Source organism: Capsicum annuum, chromosome 5, assembly GCF_002878395.1.
Source record: "Capsicum annuum cultivar UCD-10X-F1 chromosome 5, UCD10Xv1.1, whole genome shotgun sequence".
Lineage (NCBI taxonomy): Eukaryota > Viridiplantae > Streptophyta > Magnoliopsida > Solanales > Solanaceae > Capsicum > Capsicum annuum.
This window is the reverse complement of record NC_061115.1, coordinates 188,015,660-188,033,975: the sequence shown is the minus strand read 5'-3', so window position 1 is coordinate 188,033,975 and position 18,316 is coordinate 188,015,660. Positions and strand designations below refer to the sequence as shown.

General features: G+C 29.3%; 1 protein-coding gene across 6 annotated transcripts in view; it reads right to left on the bottom strand.

Annotated features, from left to right (window-relative positions):
- Positions 1-1,637: 1,637 nt before the first annotated feature.
- LOC107854147 (systemin) overlaps positions 1,638-18,316 on the bottom strand; it is a 22,077-nt gene continuing 5,398 nt past the window's right edge. Inside the window, exons 1-11 of one of the 6 annotated variants that reach the window (XM_016699141.2) lie at positions 6,893-7,050; positions 6,728-6,768; positions 5,398-5,461; positions 5,205-5,245; positions 5,031-5,097; positions 4,848-4,885; positions 3,628-3,691; positions 3,440-3,480; positions 3,114-3,144; positions 2,928-2,965; positions 1,638-2,091 (exon numbers count right to left, since the gene is read on the bottom strand). In XM_016699141.2, the coding sequence (XP_016554627.2) occupies positions 1,981-2,091; positions 2,928-2,965; positions 3,114-3,144; positions 3,440-3,480; positions 3,628-3,691; positions 4,848-4,885; positions 5,031-5,097; positions 5,205-5,245; positions 5,398-5,461; positions 6,728-6,768; positions 6,893-6,926 (570 nt within the window). In that variant the 5' untranslated portion in view covers positions 6,927-7,050 and the 3' untranslated portion in view covers positions 1,638-1,980. Of the gene's footprint in view, positions 2,092-2,927; positions 2,966-3,113; positions 3,145-3,439; positions 3,481-3,627; positions 3,692-4,847; positions 4,889-5,030; positions 5,098-5,204; positions 5,246-5,397; positions 5,462-6,727; positions 6,769-6,892; positions 7,051-18,316 lie in introns of those variants that run through there. The other 5 variants (XM_016699140.2, XM_047413310.1, XM_047413308.1 and 2 more) reach the window with 5 other exon arrangements.

Genomic DNA, 18,316 nt, shown 5'->3' with positions numbered 1-18,316 from the left:
GCTAGTAATATTACAATGTTTATTTTGTCATCCTGGAGAATATATGGATACTCCTCAAATTTTATTTGGATCAATGATCGATCATAAGGATATTGGTGTAATTGATAATGGAACAACACACGTCATATTTAAAGATGAGAAATACTTTTCCTACTTGATTAGAAGAAAAACAAATATTACAAAAATTTCTTATAATTCGAAATTGATTGAAGGTTATGCAAAAGCTACTATATTTCTGCATAAGGGGACAAAACTTGTTATAGAAGATGCACTGTTCTCTTTTAATTCCTCGAGAAACTTTTCAAGTTTTGAAGATATCTGTCGAAATAAATATCCTGTTGAGACAATAAATGAAATAAAGATTGAATATCTTGGTATTACCAAGTATGTTTCAGGTCAGAAATATGTCTTGAAGAAATTACCAACTTTGTCCTTTAGCTTATATTTTGTAAAAATTATATAGTTGAAACACACTCTATCATAAATCAGAAGTTTACCGATTTAAATATGTTTGGGCTTTGGTATGATCGAATAGGTCATCTTGGATCAATAATGATGATACGAATCATTAAAAATTCCAATGGGCATCTGTTAAAGAACCTAAAGATTCTTACAAATGATGAATTTTCATGTGCTGCTTGTTATCAAGGCAAATTAATAAATAAGTCGTCACTTTTGAAGGTTGGCGTCGAATCTCCTCTATTCTAGAAGGTATACATGGGAATATATGTGGATCTATTCATGAATTCAGTGGGTCATTCAGATACTTTATGGTCCTAATAGACGCATCGTCAAGATGGGTCTCATGTGCGCCTCGTATAATCTCCCAACCTGACGTTTGCTAAATTATTTGCACAGATAATCCAGTTAAGAATGCAATTTTCAAATTAACCCATTAAGGCTATTCTCCTTGATAATTCTGGATAATTTACATTCCAAGCTTTTGATGATTATTATTTATCAGTTAGGTTAAGAGTTGAACATCCTGTCACTCATGTTTTTACTCAAAATGAACTTACAAAGTCATTTGTTATTAATCGCCTACAATTGATAGCAAGAACTCTACTTATGAAGATGAAATTGTTTGCTATTATTCGTGGTCATGCTATTTTACATACAACATCACTTGTCCGTCTTAGACCGACTCATTATAATAAATATTCTCTATCGCAATTGGTCTTTAGTCACTAACCAAATATTACTCATATATGAATTTTTAATTGTGTTATATACGTGGCAATAGCACCATCACAACACACTAAAATGGGCCCACGAGGAATTTTATGCTCCTTTTTTCTTGACGTAGATACCAAGTAGCAGAATATTTTTATGCTTCTTTTGTGCTGAATTGACCGCCATGTCAGCACAAAAGGAGCACAAAAATATATTAAAAAAATGAGTTTAGAGACAGGAGTAATAAAACTCTCGTAAAATTTAAACGTATTATTACAATTTCAAATATAATTTGAGGTTACTTATGCCTCATCTCTATACTATATAATAAGTCAAAAGTAAGCAACCGAGCAACAAGTTCATAACAATCCAAGAAGCTTCTCAAAGTACTATAACCAAATTACACTTGAAAATACAACAAAAAGTCAAGTATCTTCCAATTAACATATTTGACTTACTTTGTGTTGGAGGCGAATTCTGATGTTTTCATTTATTGAGTTCTGGATAGATCTCACACAACACACATATAATATCATATTCAGTAAAATCTCACAAGTGTAGTGCAAAAGGACAGTGTACTCAGATCCTACCACTTCCTCCACACACACTAAAAAAAACACACATACAACAACATATCCCATAAAATCATAAAAGTGAAGTCTAGGAAAGGTAGAATATAACAGACCTTGCCACTACCCCGACACCACACACATACAACAACATTCCCACTAAAATCATACAAATAAGGTAGGTGGAAGATAGAGTGTACACGACCTTACCACTGCCTCGACACACATATATAATTAGCTAGAGTTTATTATTGTCTGTTTGCATTTTGGGAGGAGGGCGCTTTGATGGAGGTGTTGAATGAACCGCAAGATCTACTCGTATTACAACTTTCTTCTTTTCCTCTCTTTCCTGATATTTTTACAGAAAAAAACATCAGTATTCTTTTACAATAAACAATAGAAAAAGAAACATATATTCTTGAAAATGTTTGGGATCTGAATTGCATGCTTCTCGTAGGAATGGAAGGTCAGGAATGATTTACTGCATACAAAATATTCTTGTGGTTCAGCTCTTACAGGACATTGCACATAACAGAAATTTTAGTGCACTGATTTGCCTTATATATAGACTCAAGCTATGACTAAAGTGTTAGATCTTTATTATAATTTGGAAACAAAATATACTAATAAGTTAAATATTAAGAGATCGAAAGATCAGGAGGAAAAAATATTTCCTTGTAATGTCCTTCTTTTCCTTTCCATCTGATTTCTGTTTTTCAAGGTCCGAGAATAGTTTAGTCAACATTTGAAGAATAGAAGAATAATTTAAAAGGAAAAAAAAATTATTACTTTGTCTCTTTTCATACGTAACAATCAAGAATACGCCCGAAGGTATTATTTTTTTCCTAATTCGAAGATAATAGTAACATATATTATTAGTTGCTTCCTACTTATCCAATATATTAAAAGTATTTTTTACTTTTACTTGTTCACTTTAGTAAATCAAAATAATTATTTTTATCTAATTTAATTTTACCCTTATTACGAAGTTATTATATTGCAAATTAATTAGAGAATTAGTAAGAATACTAAATTTCTAAAGTATTATTGATAAATATAAGCTACTAAAATAAATATTTAATTAATACTTTCTTAAGAAAGTGCAACATGAATACTATGCACTATAATATAAAGTAAAGGGAAGAAATGAAAGGGAATTAAAAATCAAAGAAAAAATTAAGTTACCTCATATTCCACCTTTGGTATTTCTAGTGCATCATCTCCTGGAGGATAATATCATGATTAATGTTACACCAAAATAAGTAGTATTAACTTTTTAAAAATGATTTTAAAAAATAAAGAAGTTTCATACAGAAGCAGATTAAAAATTGTTAATAGATATTACTTATAAAAGACATAAATAGATGGTACCTTTAACTATTTTCTCTTTTTCATCTCCGTCCTGTAATTTTAAAGAAAAAAATATAAATATCCTTGAATTATCATATTATTTGTTGTTGTTACTGCTTTCTTCTTCAAGGTTTGCTTCATGACTTATTCTTTATTGTATTTGCTTTACTCGAATCGAGAGTCTATCGAAAACAATTTCTCTATCTCCTCAAAATAGATCGACATAAATACATACACTTCACTGATGAGATTTTCTGAATATGATATTGTTTTTATTGTTAATATAACTAATTATATACACAACTAATTTGTGAACATGTAATAAGCAGACAGAAAAATATAGTCACCTCCTTATGTTCCACCGTTGGTTTTTCTTGTGCATCTTCTCCTGGAGAATAAGGTCAATGATTTAAGTTTCTCCAAAATAATATTTTCTTTAAAATAATTAAGAAAAAAAAGTTTCATAATAAAGCAAATAAAAAGAATATGAAACATAACGAGAAAATTAAATTTTAAGCATATGAAGAGATGATACCTTTGTTGTTGATATCTTGGGGTGGAGTCGCTTTTTCAAGTGTTTTCTCTTTTTCATCTTCTTCCTGTAGTTTAGTAGAAAAATAAATCAATATCCTTCAATAAGAAATAATATCTCTTCTATTCATCTTTACTGATCGTATTTGATAAGACACAGAATTGAAGAAAATTTTAAAAAGGTATATAACATGTAAGAATGTACAAATTATAAAGTATATATCAAAATTACCGCTTTAAATGAGTGGTGACTATAGTAACAAATAAGTAATAAATTGAATTAAATTTGAATGAATCAAAATTGGTTGAACTAATAAATGAATTTTTTTTTTTTGGTGAACTGGGTATATATATATATATATATATAAAAGAGAGAGTCATTACAAAACATGGAATCACTCACCAAAAAGACTCCTAAACTGGTGGAATTACATACAACAGTTATAGTAGGAATGGGCTTAGTGTTGATCAGATGAAACAGACTGATTGCCTAGACATACATAAGAGGTTATTAAACAGTGACCAGGACATGAAACAATCACAAAAAACATCATCAACATCATTCTGCAGATGAACAACGATTCAAGACGGAGGAGACCGGAAAGAAACTACTTCATCAAACTGGGATAAGAAGAAACGTGCCCGGGCCAAATGAGGTTTAATTTTACATTTATCATGGAGTGGCTATCAAAATACTAGTAAAACAAAAATAGATTTCTAATGTTATTAATAAGGATAATTTATTAAAACAAATGTTTAATTAATAATTTCTTAAAGTGCATATAAAATGCAGACCCGATAAGATAAGGGAATTGACGGGTGTAATAATGTAAAGTATAGTAAAGAAATGAAAGGAAACTAAAAATCAAAACAGAAATAATAATTCAGAGAGCGATATATATAAATTTTTTGAAGATAAAGTAAACAGACGGTAAAATATACAAAAATACTTTCCTCTTGTCTTTTTTTGGCATGACACATTCATTAAAAAAAAATTGATTTAGTAACTTTATCATATTGCCCTATTAATTAATGTTTAATAGTAAGTATTACAAAATAATTTAAAGAATAAGTAATTAATGTTAATAATAGAACATGAAAAAAAAATTTTATCTTTCTTTGATTTATCAAAAATAATAAATAAAAATAAAAAACAGTGACAAGCCAAAAAAACGGAAGAAGTAAGGAGTAACAAATAAAAAGTGGAAGAAGAAACGATGTTACCTCCTCATATTCCACCTTTATATTATCTTGTGCGTCATCTTCTGGGGGATAATATCATGACTAAAGTTACTCAAAAATAATATTGACTTTTTGAAAATAATTCAAAAAAAAAAAAAGTTCCATGCTCAAACAGATGAAAAATAAGAAGAAAATTAAATATTTAGGCATATAAATAAATCATACCTTCTATCTTGATGCTAATTTGGGATGAAGTCTCGTTTTCAACTATTTTCTCTATTTCATCTCCTCCCTAAAATTTGAAAAAATATATTAATATCCTTTCATTGTTATTTTAATAAATAATTTTGTGCACATGAAACAAATTGATAGAAAAATGTAAAGGAGAAATTAAGCTACCTCTTCACGTTCCACCTTTGGTTTTTCTTGTGCATCATCTCCTAGTGGAGAACATCATGATTAAAGTAATCATAGTTAAAGTAATTTTATTTCCTTAATATGATTATAAATCAAAAAAATTAAAAGAAAAACTTGCCTACCAAAGTAGATGAAAAAAGAAGAAAATTATATACTTAAAGACATGTAATGATACCTTTGTTGCCGATATCTTGGGATGGAGTCTCTTTTTCAATTATTTTCTCCTTTTCATCTTCTCTCTGTAAATTTTTATGAAAAAAAAAAATCAACATCCTTCGATTACAAATAACATTTCTTATGTCCAATTTTATTTATTTATATTTGACTAAAACAATTTTTTTTTTTTAAAAAAAGTAAATTAAAACAAATATGTGACATATAAGCAAATTGTATACAAAGTATAAACTATCATTCAAATTACTTGTAAAAAAGGGTGATAACTGGGTGGGTTGTATTGACTTTGAGAAGGTCAAAAGGGTTGACTCATTTAACAAATCGGTTGGATCAAGATGGATTAAATGAGTCATTAACTCGATTTGTTCAACTTGACTCATAAAACAATCACAACACAACAATAACTACATATCTAATATAACTATAATGAAATTTGGAGAGGATGATATGTACACAGTCTTATCCTTACTTGACCAATTACTTTTATATAATTTCAAGTTTGCATTCCATGACACCAATAGTATAAGAGAGATTTATAACATAACGGCTTAATATGTGGATATAGTCCTTTAAATTTGTCATTAAATTTATTTAGACACTAGATTATGGCTTGTTCTAATCTAGCGTTTGAGCATATGATAAAATATTTCTATTAGATATTTTTATCCAAAATTTGAAAAACTTTTTTGCATATTCTGAAGTGACATTTACATAGATAAGTTAACCACTTAAAACATCGCACCTCATGCATTAACTTTGATAAACCATAAAATCTCATGCATGTGCCAGCTTAGGCCGATGTATATAATTAAATGAGATGGCGTATTTTATGTGGTTAACTTAACTACCTAATAACACCACTTGAGAGTACACAACTTTTTTTACAAAATTTGAATTGAATGTGTCTAATAGGAATACTTTCTCATGTGTTCAATTGAAACAACAAGTACTTTTGAGTGTCTATATAAAATTTATTAGTAATAAATTTAAGTCATTGATGTATTAAGCCTAACATAAATAGCATGGCTATTCGGATGCATTATTTGTTTGATCACATCAAGACCAAATACACACTACACTGTCAAAAATACATTTGGTTAAGTTTTGAGCATTTTCATGGATGGAGATTGAGAATCACCATTAGTTTATGGTTTATATTGAGCATAATTTAAATCAGCGTATCATCAAAATCGCCTTAAAATTTGGGTAAGTTGGCTGAGTTAGAGTAACAACATAGCCAGTTACATAAGTAAGTTGTGAACATAAAATAAACTGACAAAAAATGTATTCAAAAAATAATAAATAAAAAGTCGAAGAAGAAATTAAGTTACCTTATCATGTTCCACTTTTGTTTTTTCTTGCACATCGCCACCTGGAGTATAATACCATGATTATAAAATAAATATGCTTTGACATGGTTCTTGTAATCACTTGGAATATAAAAATTTAGTTACAATTTTTTAAAAGAAATACTTAGGCATATGAAGAAATGATACCTTTGTTCTTGATATCATATGAAGGAGTCTCCATGGATATTCTTGGTGTACTTCACATATATGGTTGAGCTGAGCTATATATACTTATCACTAGGGTGTTCATGGGAAATTGAACCAAACTAAATATCAAATTAAATTTGTAAAAAATTGACATTTTTTTTTTTTGGTAATGTAGTTTTGGTTTTAAATTTTACAAATCGACCCTATTTATGTTTTTTTTCCCATACTTAAATCTTGTTCCGAAATAAGATGGGAGTGATCTCTATGATGGACAAGGTGAAGAAGGCAATTGAAATGGTTTAAGCATGTGAAGAGAAGATGTGCAGATGCCACATTGAATAGGTGTGAGAGGTTAGTTATAGTGTGTATAAGTAGAGATAAAGATAGATCGAAGAAGTCTTGGGAAGAGGTGATTTGAAAGGATATATATGACCTTAGATAGAAAGATATAGAGGACGGAGGTTGAGAATTAGGGTTAAAGGTAAGTAGGTAATCGAGTGTTGTCTAATTTCCTTTTCGATATTGTTAATATAATTTTATTACTTATCTTATGTTTCCTGAGTCAGGGGTCTATTGAAAATAGACTCTCTACTTCATCATATGAGGTAGTAGTATAATCTATACATACACGTTACCCTCTGCAGACCGCACTTTATAGGAATTCATTGGTTTGTTGTTGCTGCTTCAATTATAATTACTACGTATTACTAATTTTTTTAATTACGTTACTTATCATATAATATTATTTTTTATTTTGTTATTCTTTTCTTCATTATTTCATAACTTCTTCATTATGATATTTACTTTACATATTTGACTTTTGATATGTCTTACTTGTGCAAAGAGTCTATGAGAAATCATTTCTCTATTTTCACAATGCAAGATAGAGGTAAGAATATACACACCACCTTTCTCATAACCCATTTATGAAATTAATTGTCTTTATAAATCTATTACGCACTTTAAGTTATATATACCCATGATTGTGTGAGGGTTAATATATCATCGGTGAATTTTAACTTAGTAATAAGTACTCTCTCCGTTTCAAAAAGAATGACCTTCTTTGACTTGACACACAGTTTAAAAAAATAAAGAAGACTTTTGAATCTTGTGACTTTAAATTAAAGTTGTGTCAAATGTACCAAAATGCCCTTTAATCTTGTGGTCCTAAATATGCCATGTGGAAAGTTGAAATTAAAGTATTGTCAAAAAAGAAAAGAAATCATTCATTTTGAAATTGACTAAAAGGGAAAGTAGGTCATTCTTTTTTAAACGGAGGGAGGGAGTATTAGTTTTTTTTTTTTTTTAATTAGTTATCATTTGAACCAGATTACTAATTGGGCATTGGCACAATTTTGTTCCGTAAGGTATTGAAAATTCTACTTCTCGTCCTTATAATATATACTTAGATATCGAAGGGATCTTGTTAGTACGGGTCCAATATATATTACTTTTTGGTCATAATTTATGTGACACAAGTAGAATTTAAATAATTAATCATATTTGTAATATGTTTTTAGATATTGTAAGTTGTTAACTATTGTAAATTTGTAATAATTCTTATGTAATTTTTCAAATAATATAGGTTACTCTTCTTGTCCTAACTTTTGCGGCATTGATAGTCAATTATATTTTTAAAATAATTTAAGTTTTTAATTATTGTGATTTATAATACTTTTTTATCTATTCTAATCTAAGTGGCACTGATATAATTTTGAGAGTCAGTCAAATATTTTATATCTTTTAAATTCAAGTTATTAATTATTGTGATTTATAATTTTTGTATGTATTTTTTGAAATATATAACAGATTAATTTTTTTTAGATATTTTATATTGTTAACTATTGCAATTTATAACAATTTTTATGTAATTTTCAAATAATATATGTTATTCTCCTTATCTAAATTTTTATAGCATTGATAGTCAATTATATTTTAAAAATAATTTAAGTTTTAAATTATTCTGATTCATAATACTTCTTCTTCTATTCCAATTTATGTGGCACAATGCTTAGGTGACCATAATAATTAATTAGGGGCGGTATGGTAAAATTACGATTGAAGAAAGTAAAGCAAACATGTCATATATGTCTATTTTATTTTATTTATTAAATATTAATAATTTTTTAATACGTAAATAACTTGTAAGAATTAATTAGGGGTGATATAATAGAATCACGGTCGAAGAAATAGAAGCAATAATATCATAAATATCTATTTTACTTTTTTTTAATTAAATATTATTAATTGTCCAATATATAAATGACTTATAATAATTAATTATGGATAATATAGAAATTCGATTGGAAGCAAACACGATGACAAAGAGGTGTCTACTTCTTCACACTTCTATATAGTACTAATAACTTAAAATATCTAATTTTTAATTAATTAAAATGCATTATTTTATCCATTCAAGTAGGGGATATGTTACTAATTTTGTCTATCTTTACTTGTTCGCTATTCATTTGACACAAATCTTAAAAAATAATAAATAATAAATGTAACTCAACTATCTCATCCCCTGAATGTGATGAATTTAATATTTTGAAAAATGTACTGGATAATGAATATTATTTAATAGCAAGTACAAAATAATTTTTTAAAAAAAATTATCCATTAATTTATCAAAATGGACAAATATTATTGAATATCCCTATGTTTAATATACGTGACAAGGTAATGATAATGAATGGAGAATATTGGTGAAATTGCATAACGATTTTAATGTGCGCAGGAGTGTCAATGATATGATTCGGACAATTCTTTTATAAAATTTAGACCATACCAATAGAGTTTTCAAAACTGTCTCAATCTCTCGATTTTTCTTCGATATCGGTATGGTTCAGTAAAGTTTCAGTATTTTTTAAAAAAATATATAGAAGTTAGAATATGCTATCATGTATTCTTCTATATGATTTGACAAAAACTCTTTCAACAATTTTATTGTTTAAAAAGTGATAAATCAATAAAATAAAAATAGAGATTTGATTTATCTCATTATTTTATGATGGTGTAAAACAATATTAAGCAAATGACATGTGAACAGAAAGAAATCAGTTGAAATGAAACTAAAGAGCCGAATGTACTAAACTAAATTTCCAATAGGAAAAATTTTAGTCATGCGATAGGAAAAATGCCTAGTAACTTGTTGCTTGCTATCTAAGATTATTGAAATACCTTGTAGGTTATTAGTCTCAAGATTTAAAATGCTAGAATTAATTTATTTTTGATCAGATTAGTATAATAAATTTTAGTATTAAAACTTTGAGCGTTAATTATGTTGCTACTCCAGGCGATTTTTCTTTTAGGCAGCTGTTCACACCCATTCGAGGTACAAAAAGAGTAAGGTAGATAGGAGGTTTGTGTTGATGATTGGTTGACTTGAAACATTCCGATGATTGGCCGAGCGAATAAGTCAACTTCAAAGTGAATTTGTTGTGCGAAGAGTGCGTTATGACTCGTGGCCGCCTGCCTGGTAGGGGCGGCTCCTCCATTGTGGGTAAACGGAAAACCCGACTCTAAGAACCCGAGGAAAATCTGCACAGAAGTAGATGAAAAAATTCAATTAAACAAAATTCTTATTAGTTATTAGTATTAAAACTAATAAAAGAAACCCTTGAATCATTAAATATATATATATATATATATATATATATATATATACCGGGATGTCTCTTAGTAATGTCTAATGGCTACTAGAGTGATTTGGAATAGAGTAATTGCAATCTTCTAGGTAAAAAATTAAAGAGCTCCATCTAATAACTCTATCGTGTTGCATTGCCCCCCACCCCCACCCCTCCCCGGAGGGAACCATTGTACCGGAGCGATCCGAGAAGAGCGATTAGGTGCACGTTCTATCCTTTCTACAACGCCTATAGACTCAGTCTTTCGTTTCAGATCAATTCTTCGCTGCAATCGCTTCGATAATTTCAATGTACTGCGTCCAAGATCAGAACGAGCTTGCCGGCGGACCACTGCCGTCCCATTCTTGAGTGAGCTGGAGCGCAACCATCTTATCTGTAGTCGACTATCTCTTCCATCACCCTAAAGCAAAAATTTTAATGTTTTATATTTTTTAATTGTGTATAATAAGCGTCGATATTAATAAGAAACTTAAAAATCAGTTTGATTCGACCAGTTAGATCGGTTTGATAAAAACTATTGACACCCCTAAATGTGAGCAACTTCAAGTGGGTACATGCTAGGAGGGGTAATGGTCCAACTTCTATAAATGAGCCAATTTCTATTTCTGTATGAAAGCCAATGCGTATATCATTAAATAAATTTCACTTTATATGGGTGTCAAACGGGCTGGGCCGGGTCAACCCGGAACCGACCCTTCTATTTTTATCGGGTTGAGGGCCGGTTAAGGGTCGGTTTTGGCGCTAGACGGGCCGGGCTGGGCCAAACAGTAAAAAATTAAAACCCACCCTAACCCGGCCCACTTAAACCAACTCGGTCAAACCCACCAAAACTCGGTCAAACCCGATTAAAAAATGGGTCAAATCCGGTCAAAAATATAAAACAAAAAAAAAGTTTCTTTCAATATACATTACATATACCCACCTATATACATTATAAATACGTTAAATAATATATATACACTATATATATAGTATATACTACATTAGAATTTAAAAAATATATACACATATACACAATTAGTCAATTACTCATATATACCCACCATTCAGTGTATATATACTATTACTTATAAAATATACTACAATATACATACATTATAATATATATAGATATACTTATATACTAATTCATAAAACATATACACATATATATGTTAAATATACAAGATATATACACATATATATGCACCATACAATGTATATATACAACTACTTATAAAATATACTACAATATATATACATTACAATATATATAGATATAGTTATATACTAATTTATAAAACATATACACATTTATACGTTAAATATACACTTCTATAGAAGATATATTCATGTGTATACGCACTATTCAATGTATATATACTACTACTTATAAAATATACTACAATATATATACATTAAAATATATATAGATATACTTATATACTAATTTATAAAATATATACACATGTATATGTTAAATATACACTTCTATAGAAGATATATACATGTGTATACGCACCATTCAATGTATATATACTACTACTTATAAAATATACTACAATATATATACATTACAATATATATAGATATACTTATATACTAATTCATAAAACATATACACATGTATACGTTAAATATACAAGATATATACACGTGTATATGCACCATACAATGTATATATACAACTACTTATAAAATATACTACAATATATATACATTACAATATATATAGATATACTTATCTACTAATTTTTAAAACATATACACATGTATACGTTAAATATACACTTCTATAGAAGATATATACGCGTGTATACGCACCATTCAATATATATATACTACTACTTATAAAATTTACTACGTTATATATACATTACAATATATATAGATATACTTATATACTAATTTATAAAATATATACACATGTATATGTTAAATATACACTTCTGTAGAAGATATCCAATTTATAAAACATATACATATGTATACGTTAAATATACACTTCTATAGAAGATATATACACGTGTATACGCACCATTCAATGTATATACTACTATTTATTAAATATACTACACTCTAGATATATTACAATATATATAGATATACTTATATACTAATTTATAAAACATATACACATGTATACGTTAAATATACACTTCTTTAGAAGATATATGCACAAATATACAAAACATATGCTACTTAATATAATAAATTAATAAAATTTTGTAGTAAATTAATAATATATTAGAAGTAAGTTTTTAATTTAAAGTAGAAAACTAGAAATTCAATTTAAAATTTTAAATCGTTAAATGAAAAAATATAAAAAGCAAGGACTAAGGAGTGAATGAATTTGGGAAATTTTATTGATTGCAAAATGATCCAAAATTTATAATTTACATGAATGAAAAATCTATAAATTATGCATTATTTTTTTCCAACTCATTCATATTAATATTAACGGGAACTTGCATAGGATAGTCGAAGTCAACGGGGGCAAAATCATGCATTGGACTTGATTCTGTTGAGTTCTCCCATGAATTCGTAATTTCTTCAAGTTTCAGCTCGTCGCTCGGCTCCGGTTCCATTCCTTGGTTCTTCCTTCAGCTCTAATCCAATCTCTTAGGCAAAATAGAACATTCATTTAATTGCTTCCTAATGAGTGTCGATTGTCTCCAAGCTGCTGTCGTCCCTGACTAAAGGCGTTTTCTGATGCCACATTCAAGATATCTCTAGCTAATCTTGAAAGCACAGGATATTGTGTTTCATTACTCCTCCACCAATCCAACGTGTTGATCCGTCGTCTGCGATCCTCTGGTGTCGTCCGAAGATAATATTTCAGCTCTTCCCGATAAGTTGATGTGTAAGTTCTCTCATCAACACTATTCTAATAATTTAAATCATAAAACGAATTAGAAAAACCACTATGTGCTAGCCTTTTAGAAGATGATGGCTTCTCGGGAGGATGAGGAGCGACAGTTAGAGTGATATTTGTAGGTACGGCTAAATCAAATAAATTAGCATAGTGATTATATAATTTTTCTATGTAATCCTTTGCATCAGCCGTAGCCGTCCACAAATCAGGTTGTACTTGTTCAGAATCATGGTTAGTATTTATTTCTAAGTTAGTATAAATAAGAGTACTAAAGTGGCACATATTATTATATTTCATGCACGGATTTAGCATAGCACCAATCAAGTAAATAGGGGGAACCGGAAAAAAATATTTTTTAAATTTCGTAAACATGGCGCCAACAGCTTCTTTATAACCTTCTTTATTTTTATATTCTTTGAGCAAACCAGAAATATCGGCTATATATGCCAAAATATTACAAACAGTAGGATAATAAGCACTGAAAAATTCAACCGTAGCTACATAAAATTTTTCTAAAAACTTAACAAGATCATTAATTACAACCCAATCAGAATTATGTAGCATGCAATCAGCAGAATCAGTAAATGAACCGCAATGTTGGTTAAAAACTAGTGTAATAGGAATTCTATATTTATATCAAGTTTTTAAAAATTCATACGTAGAATTCCATCTAGTATCAATTTCCTCAGGCATCAAAATCGGTGTAAGTCTATTTTCTTGACATTTAACTTTAAATTCCTTAATTCTCGATCTACGATTATTTCCTTGAATAAAACTAACGGCAAGATGAATTTTTTCAATATAAAACTCAAAAAACTCAAGACCATCTTTTACAATTAAATTATATATATGACATGCACACTTAATATGAAAAATTTCAGGCAAGGGCGGAGATAGCGTAGATTTTATTTTTATTATAGCAGTTTTGTTGTTAGAAACATTATCAAAAGCAATACATAAAATTTTATTTTCGATACCATAATATCCGGCAATTTTAACAATAGAATCAGCAATAAATTGTCCAGTATGTTTACGATCTTCATCATATAAAAAAGCAAGAATACGTTTTTGCATCACGAAATTACTATCCATCCAATGACAAGTAATGGTTAAATAATTATTTTTATTTACAACACGACCAAGATTAGAAGTTAGGGACAATCTACATTGAATATTTTTTTAACAATGTTGATAAATAAAAACAATATTGTGAATGGAGTTTAAAAATATTAGACCGACAAGTAGTTCTAGAAATACCGTTAAACATAGGATTATAAATTGCTTGTATATAACGAATAAAAGCATCAAAAGAAGGAAAACTAAAAGGCAAACAACCCACAGCTACCATTTTAGCTATTTCTTCCCGGTCCCTCAATTTATTATACTTCTTCGCTATGTGACCGGTTGCTGGGTCCATTCTAGTTTGCGTTGACCTACCAACATCCCCACCACCTTGTGTAATATTTAACTCTCTTTTGTGATCTTCAGCTATATGTCTCATTAACGTACCCGTACCCCCTTGCTTGCCTCCACTTCTATGCTTATATATTTGTTGACAAATATTGCATTGCACCTCAATATCTGATATACGTTCAAAAAATTGTTATGCAACACTAGTTCTTTTACGAGGTCTTGGGGCACTGGGAGGACGGGGAGAGAGATTAACCGATTCAGATCTAACGTTAGCATCTCCTACTGCGGGTGTCTCAGCAATATTTTCATTATCTTCGTCTAAACTAACCGCATCTACTTCATTTTCTTCTTCTATACCATAATTTTCCTGAACTTCTAAATAATCCATATCGTGAGCACCTACACCTATTTCTTCCTCAAAAGGTGTACCAAGTGGTACCGGAGGCGAAGGCACACGGGTATATCTACTACTTGAACTACCTCTACCGCTAGTAATTCGTTTTTTACTATCACTACCGCTTCCGGGATAAAAATTTTTAACACCTTTAGTATCGAGGTTTCTTAATTTATCCATAATATAAATTGAATTAAACTAAAAATATTCAAAATACAAAAATATAATAAAATTAAATATTAAACAATTAATACAATAAATAAAAATTAAACGTAAGAGATGGAATGATAATACCAAATTTTGGAAATATCCGATGGTTGTGACTTTAGAAACTTTCGCTCGTACTTTGTAAACGAAAAATTAAAAAATTAAAGTGAACACTTTAAGAAATTAAATATATTGAATATTTGAGAATTGAGATTTGAGATTTGAGAGAGTGAAAAATTGTGTGAAAAATGATTTGAAGTTGTAGGGTATTTATAGAATTTTTTTGGAATTAAAAAATAATTTTTAAAGTTTATTTTTTTTTTTTTTAAATAAATGGGCCCAAACTAGCCGTTTGGATCCAAAAACGGCTATATAGCCGTTGGGCCAACGACTAGTTTGGCTTGCTCCGATCCGGGTTAGCCGGACCCATTTTAAAAAAATAACCGGCCCGGGATCCGAAACCCTAATGCCCTAGGACTTACCGGGTCGGGTCAAACCGGACCGAGTTAGTTGCAAGGGCCGGGTCGGGCCGGATCAACCGGACCCACTTGACACCCTTACTTTATTCCTTTTAACTTTTAAAAGTTGATAAACATTATGCCTTTTTATACTTTGCATAAGAAAATAACTTCTTTATGCAATAATTTTAGGTGAAGCTCTTTGTTTTACAAAGACTTTTTTCCTAGAACTAAAATACGAAAATAACTATTTTTATTACTATATATTCATGTATTGAAAGGAATAGCATGTGTTATATCCATCAAAACTTTGATCAATACCCATAATTATTTTATTTGTGACTTAATTAAATAAGTACTTAATAAATCATAATAAAGGCATAAAACTTAAACTCCGAACAATTATTATTCTTAAAGTACATTTTAGCACGTTATAAATGTTACGATACTATGCAATAATTTCACCTTTGATTCTGGGTCAAAGATAATTCAAGTGGGTGTTTCCATCATATAGTAAAGAGGATTTTGACAGTTCGTAGAATATTAACTTTTACAGTCATAAAGCTTGTAATAATGCAAAAAAAAGAAACAATTAATCAGGACCACATAACTTTTTTTGGGGTACAATTAGCACTAAACAACTTTCTTTTGTGGTAGCCAAACAAAAAAAAAAAAAAAAAACTTTCTTTTGTGGTACAATTAGGACGGACCACATAACTTTCTTTTTTGGTACAATTAGCAATACACAACCTTTTTTTTTTGGTACAATTAGGACCACATAACGCATAGATAACGTATGATGATTTTGTGGACAAGAGATTTTTTTGCTTCAATGTATGAAAACTTGTCTTCATCTGAGCAAGTGCTCGTTTATTTATATTCTTAGAAATGAAAATGTATACATTATTTTTCTTTACATCTGTCAGCTATTTTACAAAAGTAAGAAAAACGTTTCAGCAAAGAGTCCTAAAGTTAATGTCTAATTTAATAATGACACTACTTATCAAAAATCTAATAATGACACTACTTGTCAAAAATCTAATAATGACACTTCTTGCTAAAAATCTAATAATGGCACTACTTGCCATAAAAAACTAAGAAAAGTCAAAAAGCCTAAGGCTAGTTACATGATATTTACGTAAAGCTATCTAGCTTATTTTAAATCTTCCATATTTCTTTTTCTCCTTGAATTACTTTCTTTGTCTTCTTTCTTTATCCGTAATTATCTTCTTTTTATTGCTCTGTATCTCCATTATTGTTTCATATCTTGCATCTTCCAGTTGTCGCTTTTATCTTCTTCTATTCCAGTTGAACTTTCGGGACAATATTATCTTCTCCATTACATTTTGAACATTGATAGTCTGGATATTTATGTCCAATTAACTTGCAATATCTGATTAATAATTTTTCCAAAATAAATTTTTCTCTAATGGCTCTGGTGATAGGTTTTTTCTCTGGATTGAGTAAAGTCAAGATCCATTGCCTAACGTCTTCCATATCTGCTTCTCGTAGTTCCTTTGAATTTGAGTATACTATTACATTACCTCTTGAATAATAACTCCATATGGGATTTCTGTTGCGATAAGTGTTTGCTAACTCTTGAAGAATTGTGGATAGTCCGATAATTCTCTTATTTGCATAAAAATTTGGTATCTCAATTCTAGGTATTTCTGGTTGTGGAATAATATCTTCTGGTATAATCATATCTCGCATCATTCCTATTTTTACAACTTGTATAGGTGATTTAACTTCATCATACAATATCTCTGCTGGTGCCGTGTAAAATTTTATAAAAAATAGGTTACCTTTGGTTATTCTTTTAAAAATGTTAAATGAATCATATATTTCTGGTATATTGGATATTTCATTTCCGTCTTGGGTATATATGGTACTAATTAGTCCATATTCATAACAGGTTTTAACTAGACTTGGTTTGATTTTGGGTAAAGCAATTAACTTATTGTATCCGATTAGCTTCTGGGTTATATAATTCGTATGTGGTTCTTGGATGTTTATAGCTCTGGGGTTGGTATTTAAGAAGGTTTATATTTTGTAAATATTTTCTATGTATGTTCGGGCTGTATAGTTGTAGGTCTTTTTGTCTTGATTTAAACTATCTCGGTATGTGGTAATTTGTGGGGGTATGAACATAGGATCTTTTGGTGTATTTGGAATAAATGGTTTATCAAATAACCTGTTTAGGTTCATATTTGTGTTTTTCCTAACTCCTTTGCTTGTACCTGCAGAAGTAGATTGATAAACATTATGGGTTTTATGGAGTGTCCCAACGTCTCCTTCTAGCTCTGAAATTTTAATGTCTTCCGATCGACATAGCTATGCACACTGCTGAGTTAGCTGATTTGTAGCTATAGACTTCAGTTTAACTTCATTAGTCTTTAGCTTTTCTATTTCATTACCCATATTGTCCACTTTCATTGAAAGCGTAGTTAG